Source organism: Cyprinus carpio, chromosome B25, assembly GCF_018340385.1.
Source record: "Cyprinus carpio isolate SPL01 chromosome B25, ASM1834038v1, whole genome shotgun sequence".
Lineage (NCBI taxonomy): Eukaryota > Metazoa > Chordata > Actinopteri > Cypriniformes > Cyprinidae > Cyprinus > Cyprinus carpio.
In genome coordinates, this window is record NC_056621.1 from 12,463,617 (window position 1) to 12,479,825 (window position 16,209).

At 35.5% G+C, this 16,209-nt stretch overlaps 2 protein-coding genes across 6 annotated transcripts in view; one reads left to right on the forward strand and one right to left on the reverse strand.

Moving 5' to 3' along the window:
- Positions 1-8,821, reverse strand: part of LOC109050921 (POC1 centriolar protein homolog B) — a 34,310-nt gene extending 25,489 nt beyond the window's left edge. Inside the window, exons 1-10 of one of the 5 annotated variants that reach the window (XM_042753538.1) lie at positions 8,550-8,821; positions 5,389-5,473; positions 5,144-5,315; positions 4,886-5,065; positions 4,696-4,803; positions 4,501-4,616; positions 4,266-4,399; positions 3,244-3,312; positions 3,008-3,160; positions 2,726-2,803 (exon numbers count right to left, since the gene is read on the reverse strand). In XM_042753538.1, the coding sequence (XP_042609472.1) occupies positions 2,726-2,803; positions 3,008-3,160; positions 3,244-3,312; positions 4,266-4,399; positions 4,501-4,616; positions 4,696-4,803; positions 4,886-5,065; positions 5,144-5,315; positions 5,389-5,473; positions 8,550-8,564 (1,110 nt within the window). In that variant the 5' untranslated portion in view covers positions 8,565-8,821. Of the gene's footprint in view, positions 1-2,725; positions 2,804-3,007; positions 3,161-3,243; positions 3,313-4,265; positions 4,400-4,500; positions 4,617-4,695; positions 4,804-4,885; positions 5,066-5,143; positions 5,316-5,388; positions 5,474-7,662; positions 7,742-8,549 lie in introns of those variants that run through there. The other 4 variants (XM_042753536.1, XM_042753541.1, XM_042753539.1 and 1 more) reach the window with 4 other exon arrangements.
- A 295-nt stretch (positions 8,822-9,116) lies between these two features.
- On the forward strand, positions 9,117-15,506 carry LOC109050920 (centrosomal protein of 41 kDa). Its single transcript, XM_042753544.1, has 11 exons — positions 9,117-9,316; positions 9,812-9,875; positions 9,966-10,013; positions 10,744-10,805; positions 11,229-11,295; positions 11,664-11,814; positions 12,136-12,305; positions 12,412-12,479; positions 13,029-13,143; positions 13,686-13,901; positions 14,351-15,506. The coding sequence occupies exons 1-11, from the start codon at positions 9,284-9,286 to the stop codon at positions 14,479-14,481; spliced, it is 1,125 nt and encodes a 374-aa protein (XP_042609478.1). The 5' UTR covers positions 9,117-9,283; the 3' UTR covers positions 14,482-15,506.
- Positions 15,507-16,209: the final 703 nt, after the last annotated feature.

Here is a 16,209-nt window from a genome sequence, read left to right on the forward strand (position 1 = left end):
TCTCGGATCATTTGGGTCTTTCATTGCTATTCAGATGCCTCTGGAATTTCTCATGTCATCTATGCATTGAAGATCTAATGCTTCAGGGAGTCAACAAGGACGAAAATGCTGAAGAGTTCCACCAACTGAAGAACGCATCACTGCACACACACTCACTGACTGAGAGAGTCAGTCAAGAGGAAATGATGGCCGGAAGCGTCACACAAAAAGGCGCCACGGGTCATACTTCTCTTTGCCGTCCACTTCCTCCTGTCTCTGCTCCCACGCACGAAAGGCAGGGAAGCAGAATGAGGAAACTCTGCCCTAAGGGACTGTGGGCTGCTCGGGGCCAGATAATGACAGGGTTTCCCTGTAAATGTGCCTTGACAGGTCCGATTCAGAAGGGCATCCTGGACTGGAATGAGCCAACGTAGTTAAGTGTAAATGGAAAAAGTGAACGTGTGCACTATGGCTAATTTTTACTAGTCAACTTGTAATCCAGAAGAGCATTTGACTAGTCAGTGGGTTAATGTTTACCTTATGTGAATGATTCACCATGTGCCGTGCAGCTTCATCAGACTTTTTTGCTTTTGGCAAGAGGTGGTTCACCCAATATAGTTTGATTCACAAACAAATGACTACTATGAGCTGATTCCTTTAATGACGAGTTTAAAAAGAGTGAGTCCGAAACACTATCCTGTGTAATTTACAGCATTAGCAAATGTCTTTTTCATATCTCATCATAACAACTGAAATACACCCAATTATACAGAATCCGATCAAACTGAATTTGATGCTTGTGAATCAGAATCAAATCCAGATGTGATTTGCAAAAGCATGAATGCAGTTAAAGATGCATAGCAACACTAGCTGGGACTTAGCACAGGACTGAAGTCACATGATCAACAACTAGTCAAAACATATCCAGCGAGTCTAGTGGCAGAACTAATCGACTAGTCAATGAGTGTGCAGGCGTCCAAGCTGGACAATTGTTTTCTCTATGCAGTACAGTGTGTCCAGACAAAAGGGACAAATGGAAGAGAGGGAGAAAACTGAAGTCACAGTGTGGAGGAGTCTATTATTAGTCTATAGCTCCAGCGGCAAAGTGTGGTCACATCAGAACCCAGCTTTAGACACGTGTGTGTGCTTGGTGTGTTTTTGCTGTCACGCTTGAGCTACTCTACACAGCCAGAATCAGTGAGCAAAAAAGAAAGAAAAAACGAGAGGGGGAGAGAAAGGGCCAGAGAAAGAGACTTCCTGTAAACACACGAGGCACACACAGTCTGTTGTGTGCCGTCTCGCAGCATTTCCTCAATCCGCTTGTAAAGCAGAAAGCGCAGCATTTTGCACGGAAGCATGAGGACATTCCCATAATTCGGATCAGAACCAGGCACGCAGTAAATAAGAAAGGTTTTGAGAGCTTCCGGCTACACAAACAACGCTTGTTGAGCTGAATATATTAAACAGTCCAATTAGTTTTTTTTAACCTGCTACCATAATAGAAATCATGTGCCTTATTCACTATAATTATACAGTTGGCTTCAAAAATTGAATTTTTTAACATAATACATTATATATTATTGCTATTGTTATAAATTATTATATAACATATATTAAAATTAAATTTGAAATTACATCATATTTAATAAAAATATTATTAATTTTTATTCATGCATTATAGTATCAGAATAGCAATTTGAGTAAAAACTGTAACATGAATTTAATTATTTAATATAAATATTGATTTTTTAACAAATTATAGTATCAGAATAGCAATTTGAACAAATTATAAATATTTAAGCTTTCATTGCAAATGATAGTATCAGAATAGCCATTTGATTGAAAAAGTAAAAATTAAAAATGTAAAAATTATATTTAATATCCATTTATTTTCATGAATTATAGGATCAGAATAGCAATTTGAGTAAAAACTTGGTGTAAAAATAACATGTATTTAATAATTATATTTCATATAAATATATTGAATTTGACTAATTAAATACTGACAGCAATTTAATAATTACATTCAATATACATTTATTTTTCATTACAAATTATATATCAGAATAGCAATTTGAGTGAAACCCTGGTGAAAAAATAACATGTATTTAACAGTTTTATCTAATATAAATATACTGAATTTTTGACAAATTATAGTATCAGAATAATCTTAATTAGCAATAATTAGCCATTTGAGAGAAAGTTTAGCTAAACAAATTACATAAATTAATAATTATATGTAATATAATTATATATAATTTTTCATTACAAATTATATATCAAAATAGCAATTTGAGGAAAACAATTAATACTGACAGCAATTTAATGATAACATTCAATATACATTTATATAATATAATTATATATCAAAATAGCAATTTGATAGAAAACCATAAAGTGGGAAATTAACACAAATTTAATAATTTCTCAAGATTTTGTCTTTCTTTTCCTTTCGTAGCAGCATGCCAGATTTTCAATGTGGTCTCTAATTTTTAAACCCCACTGTATTAGAAAGTGAATGACAGAACTGGACAGAGTAGACAAAACCATAAGGTTAAAAATACTGATGACAGAAGGAGTCAAAAAAAAAACAAAAAAAAAAACATGACAGAGTGTCAGTGTGACTGCAGTGACAGCACACTGTTCAGTGAAGGCTCAACATTAGCTGGCCTATATCTCCCCCTAGTGCTTGGACTGAAACAGTTCTGACTACATTAATCAGTTCCTGACAGAGTTAAGATCTTACCGCTGTGGAGAAAAGAACACGTCCCACTTCTACCACCTGAGGGTCACCAGACTGAGTATCAGCAACAATGGGATTAATCTAAGGAAATAATAGTACTGACGTCAACATGTGATTACTACAAACATGAATATAGTGTGTACGTCACAGAACTAACACACTGACTGAAAAAAAGCACTGGATTGATCTACAGCATTGACGCTGTACCGACCCCCGAGGGGAAAATCAGTACTTTTTTGTGAAACACATGGGGATTGTAGTAGCAGTGCAGCTGTGGGCACTGACCTCTACTGTGCCATTCTGAGCATTATGTCGGTGAGGTGATCGAGGGTAAATGTCCATCAAGTGTGGAAGGGGATCTGGAGTGACTCGTCTGCTGTGCCTGCTCAACAGATCTCTGTAATTCAGCGAATCGAAGTTGGTCTTCCACATCAGAACCTGAAACCCAGACCATCACAAGCTTGAGTGACATCAGTCTGATAGCGATCTAAGGGTAAAACAAATCATTAGGTCATGATTACCTGAGAATCAGCACCGCCTGAAGCAAACAGACCTCCATCTCGAGAAAACGCCACAGCCAGCACTGGACCCTGAGAGCAGGGGGGCGGGGAGACACTTTAGGGCTTTTGCTATAAGGGTGGGATGTTTAATACAGGTCTATAACACAAAATACACAAAAAACTGAAGGAATGAAAACATGCTCATATCATTCTTAAAATGTCTGCTGTTATTTTTTCTGAAACACTTTACAATAACATCCATTAGTTAATGTTAGATACTGCTTCAACTAACGCACTGTAAACAATGAGCAATACATTTGTAACAGTATATATTGATCTTTGGTAATGTTAGTTAATAAAAATCACTAAAAGTTAACATATACAACTTTTGATTTTAATCTATCAGTGAATGCTGAATTTAATAACTTAATTTATTAAGACTCAAATGCTTTAGAAGTATTTTTCTTTTTTTAGTTTATGGTAAGTAATGTTGTTAACTAATATTTACAACAACAACAAAAAAGTTTTTTTTTTTATTTAGTTTTTTTATTATTATGCGACTCTTGCCATAAAATGACTGTACAAAAATAAATCAATTAAAGAATGTAATAAAAAGAATAATTTATGTTGAAAATTGTCTTCAGCTTTACCATAGACAGTATGAACAGTAACATAAAAAAGCGAAACATAACCTGTCAAATTATATAGCGTTTATAAAAAAAAAAAGAAATATATATATATATATATATATATATATATATATATATATATATATATATATATATGAATATATATATAAATAAAAAAAAAAGAATTTAGGAATTAATTTTAAAAAGTGAATATTTATTTTTGAATTCTTAATATTAACTGTTTGGCAAGAACTATGTACATATAATTTTTTTTAAATTCTCCTTTGTGTCTTACTGAAAAAGCAGAATGTTTCTTTGAAATGGCATGAGGGTGATGACAGAATTATAATTTTTTGGATGAATTCCTGTTTGTTCCAGTTGGAATTCATATTCTTCACTATTAGAGAGAGACACCTTGTGGCCGTGAAGGGTGTAAATGAGCCTCCCCTCCAGGAGGTCTAAGATCTTCATCGTACTGTCACTTGAACCACTGATCAGATAGTTTCCAGATGGATGAAAGGAAAAGCAGTTGACCCCTGCACTATGAACTGCAAGACAAATGCAAGTTATACGCTTGAAAACAAGACTAGTCCTTGACTCTATTAAAAATAAAGGACCATGTATGATGTGAAAAACTCTTTTCTACTACCTCTGTAATGTTGTATTAACTTGTTTGTACGAATATCCCAGATTTTTAATGTGTTGTCTGCTCCTGATGATGCAATGCACGTGCCACTGGAATTGAAGTCCACAAATGTTGCTGACCTAAACAGACAATTTATAATATCAGTTAACTTGAACCCAAAAAACAATGATTCAGGAAAAAACAATGCTCAATTCTCACCCTCCGTAGTCTGTGAAAATGTTGATGCACTGACGTGAGGATGTATCCCAGAGGCGAACCGTCCTGTCATCACCACAAGAAGCAACAAGACGACCATCTGGTGAAAACCTGACAGGGACAGACCAAGCGACAGTGAGAGAAATCCCACTTTATACGACAAACCAGAAAGGTTACAAACATAGTCTCATACCTTGCACAGCGCACCCAGTTGGTGTGCCGACTGAGAGAGTAGAGGAATTTCTTACGTTCGACACCCCATACTTTCACAGACTTGTCATCTGAAGCCGTGACCAGCCTTTGGCCATCACTGGAGAACTGAACGCTACGAACGCTCGCTGTGTGAGCTTTAAACACAGTCGACTCGCCCTTTCTGTAACACGCATGTAGTGTAATGCATTAAAATACAAATAATACTGTAACTCGAAAGTGGGCATCTGTTCTCACTCACATGCTGGGCGTCCACAATCGAACTGTTTGATCTCTGGATGAAGATGCCACCAAGGAACCACTTGGAGAAAAATGGACTCCTGTAATGATATCTGTGTGACCCACGAACCTGAATGCTCTGGCTTTAGGAGTGAGGTTCCAGATCATTAAGTTCTTGTCACAGGATCCAGTAGCTGCAAGAGAAGTTGCAAGTGTATAAACTGGGAAGTTCTCAGACGGGGAAAAAAGAAGACAAATATTACATACCGAGCTGTTTATTATTGGGGCTGAAGTCGGCACAGGAAACAACATCTTTGTGACCTTTAAAATGTCTTTCAAGCGTGGGATCCTCCTGAAAAAAAAGACATCATAAAAGAATAAGGTGTAAAAAATTAAGTCCAAAAGTCTGACAGAATTAGAATGTTACTTTTATTGATTTTTTTTTTGTTTACATACAAGCTTTCAGTGCAAATTCTATTTTTAGCATAATGTGAGTGAATAAACATAAAACTTTTTTAAAAGTTTTTTTTTACACTTCTTATAACATTAAAACATGTTATATTAAACACACACACACACACACACACACACATACATACATACATACATACATCGTGGCCAAAAGTTTTGAGAATTACATAAATATTGGAAATTGGAAAAGTGGCTGCTTAAGTTTTTATAATAGCAATTTGCATATACTCCAGAATGTTATGAAGAGTGATCAGATGAATTGCATAGTCCTTTTTGCCATGAAAATGAACTTAATCCCAAAAAAAACCTTTCCACTGCATTTCATTGCTGTCATTAAAGGACCTGCTGAGATCATTTCAGTAATCATCTTGTTAACTCAGGTGAGAATGTTGAGGAGCACAAGGCTGGAGATCATTATGTCAGGCTGATTGGGTTAGAATGGCAGACTTGACATGTTAAAAGGAGGGTGATGCTTGAAATCATTGTTCTTCCATTGTTAACCTGCAAAGAAATGCGTGCAGCCATCATTGCGTTGCATAAAAATGGCTTCACAGGCAAGGATATTGTGGCTACTAAGATTGCACCTAAATCAACAATTTATAGGTTCATCAAGAACTTCAAGGAAAGAGGTTCAATTCTTGTAAAGAAGGCTTCAGGGGGTCCAAGAAAGTCCAGCAAGCGCCAGGATCGTCTCCTAAAGAGGATTCAGCTGCGGGATCGGAGTGCCACCAGTGCAGAGCTTGCTCAGGAATGGCAGCAGGCAGGTGTGAGCGCATCTGCATGCATAGTGAGGCGAAGACTTTTGGAAGATGGCCTGGTGTCAAGAAGGGCAGCAAAGAAGCCACTTTTCTCCAAAAAAAAACATCAGGGACAGATTGATCTTCTGCAGAAAGTATAGTGAATGGACTGCTGAGGACTGGGGCAAAGTCATATTCTCAGATGAAGCCCCTTTCCGATTGTTTGGGGCATCTGGAAAAAGGCTTGTCCGGAGAAGAAAAGGTGAGCGCTACCATCAGTCCTGTGTCATGCCAACAGTAAAGCATCCTGACGCCATTCATGTGTGGGGTTGCTTCGCATCCAAGGGAGTGGGCTCACTCACAATTCTGCCCAAAAAACACAGCCATGAATAAAGAATGGTACCAAAACACCCTCCAACAGCAACTTCTTCCAACAATCCAACAACAGTTTGGTGAAGAACAATGCATTTTCCAGCAAGATGGAGCACCGTGCCATAAGGCAAAAGTGATAACTAAGTGGCTCGGGGACCAGAATGTTGAAATTTTGGGTCCATGGCCTGGAAACTCCTCAGATCTTAATCCCATTGAGAACTTGTGGTCAATTCTCAAGAGGCGGGTGGACAAACAAAAACCCACTAATTCTGACAAACTCCAAGAAGTTATTATGAAGGAATGGGTTGCTATCAGTCAGGATTTGGCCCAGAAGTTGATTGAGAGCATGCCCAGTCGAATTGCAGAGGTCCTGAAAAAGAAGGGCCAACACTGCAAATACTGACTCTTTGCATAAATGTCATGTAATTGTCGATAAAAGCCTTTGAAACGTATGAAGTGCTTGTAATTATATTTCAGTACATCACAAAAAACAACTGAAACAAAGATCTAAAAGCAGTTTAGCAGCAAACTTTTTGAAAACTAATATTTATGTAATTCTCAAAACTTTTGGCCACGACTGTACACACACATATATATATATATATATATATATATATATATATATATATATATATATACATACATACATCTTTTGGCCACGACTGTACACACACATATATATATATATATACACACACATTTATATAAGTTAAAACTCAAGGATAGATCAGTACAAATTGTTCGTGATCCAGCTACACCTCCAAAAGAATCAAGTCTCACACTTTATATTTTTATAATTATTTGCAAATCGCCTTTGCTCATTACCATTTAAAGAGACATGCACCGAAACGAGTTGCTGTGTTGTTGAAACCAGTCGGTGTTGTTTTACACGACTAATGAGGAATTTTAACCAAAGTATGTTGCAGGCCAGACATTTTATGAGGACCCTAAAGAATCGTACCAACTTGTGGAAAATGGGCATCCGATATCCCCTTTGAAGCACAGCCTCCACAAAATCAGATTTCCTTTGAGATCATTCTAAAGGTTAAATACCTATTTTAAATCATAACAAGAAATAGTTAAATAGCTATGATACTGTTTTTGAAAAAATTCTATGGTTAGCTATGACTGGAAACAGTTTAATCTAACAATGACATGGGAAAAAAAACAGTTAATCTTAAAAAAAAAAATTAAGCATAGCTATTCATAAACTCATATAGGAAATAAAAGAGTTATCCAATAAGTATGTTCTAAACTCCTGAAACATTGGTGTTTCATATTTTAGAGCAGTCACTGCAATTTATGAAAGAGATCAATTAAATCTGTATGTGTTAGTGTGTGTTAAGCCATCAGATGTAACACCCTTTGTAATCCTTTACATTTTTTATAAGTAACTGTAATTTAATTAACGTTATACGTTGTTTTTTTCTCAGTAACTACAACTGATTACAATTAACGTAAAACTACGTAACCCCATCTCATCATGATGTCCAAAATACATGGTAATACAATGGTATATAAAAAAAAAAAAAAAATCATGGTATTAACGTGGTACATGTCCAACAAACGATGTTAATACTATGGTACATGACCGAAAAACCACGATGGTAGTACCATGTCTAAAACTACGCTAATTTCATAGCACTTTTTTGTTAGTGATAGTTAATTATATTGTTTTTGGCCAATTACTCAAGGTTAATTTCGAATTTGATCAAATTTTAAAGTAAATGCATCCAAATATACAAACATACACACGAAACTTTCCAGCACAGTTTGCACAGAGCTAACAAACAACTAACTACAATGCCCATATCCGCATTTTAAAATGTTTCTGATAAGTCTTCTTACCATTACAGACGCCATTATTCCGGTTAAAGTCAAAAAGTTTCTGAAATTGGTACAGGTTGGTCTTGGATTAAGAAGTAAATAAGTGAAACTTGTTCATGTTGAGCCACTTCCCTGATTGTCAAACAAGCCGCGTTTTACCAGACCAAACAAATCACGCTCAGAATCATCGAGGCAGCGCGGCTAGTTAAACAGAAATGAACTCAAAATACCGTTTGTGTCTAAATATTTACATGTATACACCGCTATTTTGACTGATAAAACACTTATTTAGACATATAAACGTCTGCGTTAATGTAGTCAATGGAAAACGCTAATGTAACCCATCCTCCTAATGCAACGGAAGGCGTGTTTGGGATTAATTCTCAAATTTGCAAGCTTGTCTTGCGAAGATTATACTGTCTGTAGAATCAGAGAGTTGCATATCCCAGTCAAATATTACAAACAAGTGTCTTAAGATACAAAAAAAACATATCGATCTGCAAAAGTTTGTAATAAATAAAAACGGCCAACGGCTCTTATTCTTGTATCCACAGAATAAAACAGCATAACGCCGTTGCTTAGCAACAACCCAAACGGTAAACTCGTAGAACTCAACCTCGAGATAGTAAGAAGGCAATCAATGATTGGATCCTCAAATCAACGGACCAATCCGTGAAGGCGTTGCTCAAAGAGGCGACGCTTTGAGTTTTGATTTTGGAAGCTAACGTTAGCCGCCGAAGCTCAGCTGCTGGAAGATGTCGGTGAAGCGGGGCATTGGCGACTCTGCGGTCAGTGGGTTTATTTTTATGCAAAGTTCGATTTGAACAACATGTTACGGTTTGTAATATTTACAAAGCTAGCTCAGGAATGTTTGACATGGAGAGCTGCGGTTTAAAGGGAATGTGACACTGGTGTTGCTCCTCCGTTGCTATCATACATACCTGTCTATTTGTCCATCAACACCAGTTTACTGCTGATGCTTTCATGTTGTATTCATTTGTAACAATGCCTATCAATAAATTCCCCTTCTGTCTAATCTAATGGATTTTATTAGAGCTAACAGTGGCTTTCATGAACACTGCTGCTCTATTAAACTCAATGTTTGTTTCATAGACATCATGTTCTCAGAGTGTGATGAGCCACCGGTTACATTGACCCCCAAAACAAAAGAGACAAAACATTCATTATTTCATTTACCACTGATTTTTATAATAATTATCGTATTTATACAATGCATTCATCTGTAAAATGTTTTATTGAAACTGATGCTTCTTTCCCCCCAGTATTTAAAGAAGAGGATTCCACAGAATCCAAAATATCAACATGTAAAAACGCGACTTGATACAGGTATTCACTTTTTGTGAAATCGTAAACATTTTTGAATATCTTTTGCGTATATGATAAAGTATATGATGTTTAACCCAGTTTATTTTTTAGGCTCCAGCCTGACAAAGTACATGGAGAGACTAGAGGAGGCAAGGAAAAGTAAGTTATACATGAAATAATTATACATGTTGTAGTGGAGAAATATATTTAATACATAAAAATGTCATGGTGCATTTACTTAGTAGTCTAAAGGGTGATCACAATGGTGTATTTACATTAAAAAGGTAATTACAACACTGTGCAGAATGTGTGAACAGGCACTTAATGACTGTTTCAGCTATTTTATCTCCAGATACGCTTGTCCTACTAATATTTACTTACTTGATAAGGAGAGAACGTCTCCTTTGTCCACATTAGTCATCTTGTTACAGGTTCCTTGTGATTTCTCAAGGATAAGCAATCCTTCCTTCTTTTGGATACATGAGCAGAGGATGGTGATTGTACTGTAGATTACAGTAATTCCTCTGTTGAGACTGTCTGTGGTGAAACTGAGATACATAACCTCATCCAGCCGTGTCACTTGGCATCTTACAGTGGGTTTGGTGGTGAGGCTGGACTATGGAGTTCTTGCCAATGATATAAAGAGATGTTGGCAGAGCTAGCCTCAGTTTGTAGCTGCAATTGGTGTCAACTAAATCAAATTTAGTTGGTATTAAAATGGAGTTTGATATACTGGGAGTGAATTTAAATGATTTGTCTTTAAATGAAGATGAAGAGAGAAATGGTAACACTCAGGATCCAGGTAAAATGCATCAAAATCCATGCAAAATTGTGTACAACAGTTCTGAATAATTTGAAATGCATGCTTATGTATTTTTTTGTTTTCCAGACTACAGATATAGGAAGGACGAGCTATTTAAAAGACTCAAAGTGACTACATTTGCACAGCTGGTATGTGAATAATAAATTAAATCGCGCATAATGTTTACTTTCAGTTGTAGTATAGTAAAAACAGTATTTTTGTAAAATAGTACTACAATTTAAAATTATTGTTTACTTTTTAAATATAATTTAATATGTGATGCATTCATGTCATAGCAAAGATGAATTTGTCACATAATCCTTTAGAAATCTTTCAAGAATGCTCATTTGCTGCTCAAGAAACATTTCTTATTATCAATGCTGACAAGAGTTGTGCTGTTTAATATTTTTGTAATATTATAAATGCTTTTACTGTGTCGTTGCTGAATAAAAGTTTTAAATTATTTTACATAAAAATCTTTGACCACAAACTCTTGAACAGTGTTGTATTTTAATATATTCCAGAATATATGCTTTTTTATATATATTTGTCTTATATCTTTTTTTTTCCAGATAATCCAAGTTGCTTCAGTGTCAGATCAGAATGACAACATTAAAGATGAAATGGTGGGATTAGAAGGTAAGAGTTTCACTTCTCTTTTATGTTACAAAAAAGTTTAGTAGTAGTTTCGCAAACATCAGTATTATTATATTATATCTTAACACTTTTGTGAACAAGCAAAAAGTTTGGGAGAAAGCAATAATTTTGCAAGTGAGCACAAAGTTTCTTGGTGTAATGGAATACTTTTGTAAAGTTGTGTGAGCAAATAAAGGTCATAAAAATGTATCTGGGAAATTAAATATTTTTGAACGCAATGGGTGGGTGGAAAATTATCGTGCATTTTTTTCAGTCACCATGTTGCCTTAGGGGCTCCATACTTCAGCAAAAGCATAGAAACTCCCTGACAATCATTTGTGGTTGTTTTAAATTTTTGTATATGATTTCAGATGATGTTTCAATATTCTCTGCATCACCGGGCCTCGACCGTCTCTCTGATCAGACGAATGGCTCCCCCCAGCCGACGCTTCTTCCCCCACAGAGTATCAACAATGATGAATCCGGCGACACTGTATTTTCTCCTAGATCTACACTCCAAAGGTAGCTGAATCACCTTTGTGTTTGTAACAGGCACATAAAGCTATCTCTTGAATTCAACCAGCCACATCAGAATATCATTTTATGCATCTAACTGATGCCCCCTCTAACATTTCCTCTATTGTGCGCTCACAAGAGCTCTGATTGGCTGGGCTGCTTTCTCATGGCCTCAAGCTCCATTGAGCTTGTTTAGGGGCAGTCAGTGCAATCAGACTCTGTCCTCAGAGACCCTGTGAGGGGAAACAATGAGAGCTAGCCTGTAACAGTGAGAAGCCTTGACTGTCCTCACTCGGTGTAACTGAGAATCTCTGGGCTCATTCATAGTGTCATCAGTGGCGTGGGAGAAATGGATCTTGACAAGAACGGACAGAAGAGCATCCAAAACTCTCCAGTGTCTACCTCCAACATCACAGAGTGCCCCTACCCTGACTGCCCATATCTGTTGCTGGATGTGCGGGACAGAGAACAGTATAACCAGTGCCATGTTATCAGTGGTAGGAAACTTACCTTGAAACCGTATTTTGCTCAAAGAATAAAAGACATTAAAAGCATTAATATTAATGTTATCTGTTAGTAATTGTATCTGTTGTTTGCTTACAGCATATAGTTACCCCATTGCGACCTTATCAAGGACAATGAACCCATACACGAAAGAAGTTCTCCATTATGTATCCTTTTATCCTTGAAATGTGAATTTGACAATGTTTGTTCTCTATTGAATCATATTGCAAACCTATACTCCACATGTAACAAACTTTAGCACAATAAAAAAGTAAATAATATATTTTTAATAATATTTTTATATATAATTATATTTATTTATTGTACATGTATAAACTTTTAAAATTTGTTTTTATTATTCATTAATTCATTCATTAGAACTCAAACTCTTATATGTATTATGAATGATCATATATTTATAGATTATATATGTATATAATATATATATATATGATCATTATATGAAAAAATATATGTATATAATAAATAATATATGTGAATAAACAAATGAATAATTTATTTCATACATGAACAATGAATAAATAGATATTTATTGTGCATTCATTAATAGATTGGAACAGGCTCTTGAAATTGTATTTTTTTTTAAATAAATCAAGTCACACTGTTATTGTGTTTTAATGAATAATGATTTGTCATTTACATTTTTTGTGTACTCATGCCCATTGCTAGTGTTAAAATCTTTTACAACTATGCAGAAAAATGCATCAGGGAAGATCATAATTTTGTATGATGAGGATGAGAGGATAGCAAGTCAAGCCGCCACCACCATGTGTGAGAGAGGCTTTGAGAATCTCTTCATGTTGTCAGGGGGTGAGTCAGAGACCGATAGCAAGTCCATAATTAAAAAAAAAAAAAAATGGAAGGGAAATTAAGAAGTTCCTTTTCAGATTAATATTAGTGCTGTCAAACGATTAATATATACTTTTCATATATATATATAATATATGTTTGTTAAAATTCATATATATTTGTCGCCTATCCAAGTTGTAGGAACAACAAATAATACCTTGACTTCTATTTGATCATTTGCTTATTTATTAAATATGTTTATTTATAATATAAATTATATGAATGTAAATGCATGTAAATATTTTCAAAATATATACTGTATGTGTGTGTATTTATATGTGCATAATAAATATGCACAGAACACATGCATATTTTATACAAAAAAACTTTTATTTTGTATGCGATTAATTGCGATTAATCGTTTGACAGCACTATAAAATGTATTTATTAATAGATCATTGAAGTCTCAGGGATCTCCAATACATACATGTGGGTTCATACTGTCAGTATCCTGTCAGTATGATGTATTTAATGGCATTTATTTTATTTTCCTTTCTCGAAAGGTTTAAAAGTGGTTGCTCAGAAGTTCCCTGAGGGAATGACAACCGGCTCCATTCCCATCTCCTGTCTGCCGTCACCCTCGGGACCTGGAGGTCGTAAGCGATCGGTTCCACAGCAGACGTCACAGCCAGCAGAAAAAAAGTGGCGGTTCACCTCAGAAGACCTCAGCAAAATCCAGCATTACCTAGAGGAAGTGTACATACCCAGTGAGCCCAGCAGTGAGTCATCATTTCAAATCTGATCAAACCAACATATCCATTTTCACTGCATTACGAACAATTTACACAGATGGGAAGGGAAGATGGGATGGGAAGGCACCCATCTCAGCATGCTTCTTTGAGCCACACTTGCATACAATATATGTAATATATGTTTATCTTATGCTCATCAGGGCTGCATATATGTGACAGTAATATTGTGAAAAAAATATTGTAGTTTTCTATTTGAATGTATTTTAAAAGTTAGTTTCTGATTTCTGTGATGGCAAAGCTGAATTTTCAGCAGCCATTACTTCAGTCACAGTGTCACATGGTCCTTCAGAAATCATTCTAATATGCTGATTTACTGCCATAATTATAATTATCAAATATTATTAATGCTCAATTTTTACTAATGTGTATATTTTTGCTGTTTACTATTGTGATCATCATTTTTTCACACATTTTAGGTCGTCTCAGCAGCAGAATGTCCACTAGTAGCGCTCAATCCAAAGCATCTACAGTTCGGAGCAGTCGACAAGGCTCGTCCATAGCAGGATCAGAAAGTGCTCGTTTACAGAGTAGTCGACCTTGGAAATAACCCTAAATTTCACCTTTATCATTGTCATCTTCACTCTAATTCAAATAAAGCCTTTATATTTTACTTTTGCAGGATACCTGTGAACATGGACACTCTAAAGTACCGTTTTTTGTTTTTTGTTGTTTTGTTTTTTAAGTTTACTCTTATTATGCCACATGCACATTCTCAGAACTACACTGGGAGAAACAGAACATTTCTTGGTTTTGGTAGTACACACAAATGGCACTGTTTTATTAATATTTCAGTTTATTCACAAATCTTTGCACTGCAGACTCCAAATCCAAACTACATGTTTAAGATCTAAATCTGTTTCTGATTTACCACGGTAAATTTTTTGGCATCATTGGCCATTAATACTACAATGATGGTACAAGATGTCTGGGGTTTAACATCTTATCCCTTTTAATGCAAATGTAGTATCTTCTATATGTTATGTAAGTAACAAGCAGGTCTTAGTGGAAGGACTACTGTGCTATGACATAATCTGTTCATTGAGCATGCTGTTTGTTTACTTGCTCAGTAGGTACAGTGTGTATGCTGCAGTGCTTTAGAAATATTTTAGATGTGCTGATCTTGCTTTAAAGCCAGAGTTTCTCTGTTTGTTCAGTGCATTTATTTTAATGGTCAATGTTTTCCAAGCCAGTGCAGAATTTTCCTTCATAACCGGCATCTACTGAACTGTGATTTGAATGTTATGAATTGTAGATGCTATTGCGGAAATTAATGAAGATGATGTTTCTGTGTAAAACTTTGCTTTGTCTGTTGCAGAGCCTGATGAAGGTACTTAAAGTGCAATTATTGCAGTCATTGTATATGGAATGTGTACATGAAGTGGTAGAAAGTGCTTTGTTTGGCATTTGTTGTCTGTGTTTCTGTGCTTATTTACTGAAATCGGCTATCCCTGTTCTATCGTAGACTTTGTTTTATTGACCAATCAAGTAATTTAATTTAATTCATACAATGAAAACTACCTGGTTTGTTACTTCGTATTAAAAGCTGAATAAAAGTCAGTTTTATATTGTGTAGACCCAAGTGATACCTTCATGATTTTGTAAGAATTGCCTAATTCTCATGTATTTACAGAGCGACATCATTTTTGACGGTAATGAAAACAAAGCTGTGAGGGATAGAAGTACAGTGCGTTCAATGGATCGTACAGATGTTTAACAACATACCATTTATTCAAATGGCTAAACGTTAGTTAGTCATCTGATTTTTTTCTTCAAAACTGGTCATAGCTTTTTGAAATCAATTACAAAATGGTAGGTTGGTCTAATTTGAATCCGAAAAGTAAGATTTTCCATTGGGTAACTGCTTGTAGATCAAACTAATTCTTAAGACACTTTACAGTGGCTATGTTTATGCAACTGGCCCCTGAATTAGGACCTTCAGACATATACGTGACTTTCTGGAATGCTCGATTTTGATTGGTCAGTTGCGCTATTCAGCGATAATTAACCGGTGTTGCTTTTATTTCGCCACTTTCTCAGCTGTAGTGAAAATGGCCCCAGAGGACTTTAAGATTAATATACCTGTACGTTCCAGTGCTGTCTTGTTGCTAAGCTATATTTTATATCCATCTTTCGACTAAAGTGAAAATAGCCTCAGAGGACTCTAATATTAATAGTGTTCTTCGTTGCTGAGCCTTATGTTTTGCACATTGTATGGAAATATTTTTAGCAGACAGTTTAAGAGAAAATACAGGTAAGATTATAAAAAACTTTGACT

Coding starts and splice junctions, on each gene's coding strand:
- LOC109050920 (XM_042753544.1), top strand. CDS start 9,284: ATGTCGGTGAAGCGGGGCATTGGCGACTCTGCG. Junction 9,317..9,811: donor GGGGCATTGGCGACTCTGCG/GTCAGTGGGTTT, acceptor CTTTCCCCCCAG/TATTTAAAGAAGAGGATTCC. Junction 11,815..12,135: donor CCTAGATCTACACTCCAAAG/GTAGCTGAATCA, acceptor GCTCATTCATAG/TGTCATCAGTGGCGTGGGAG.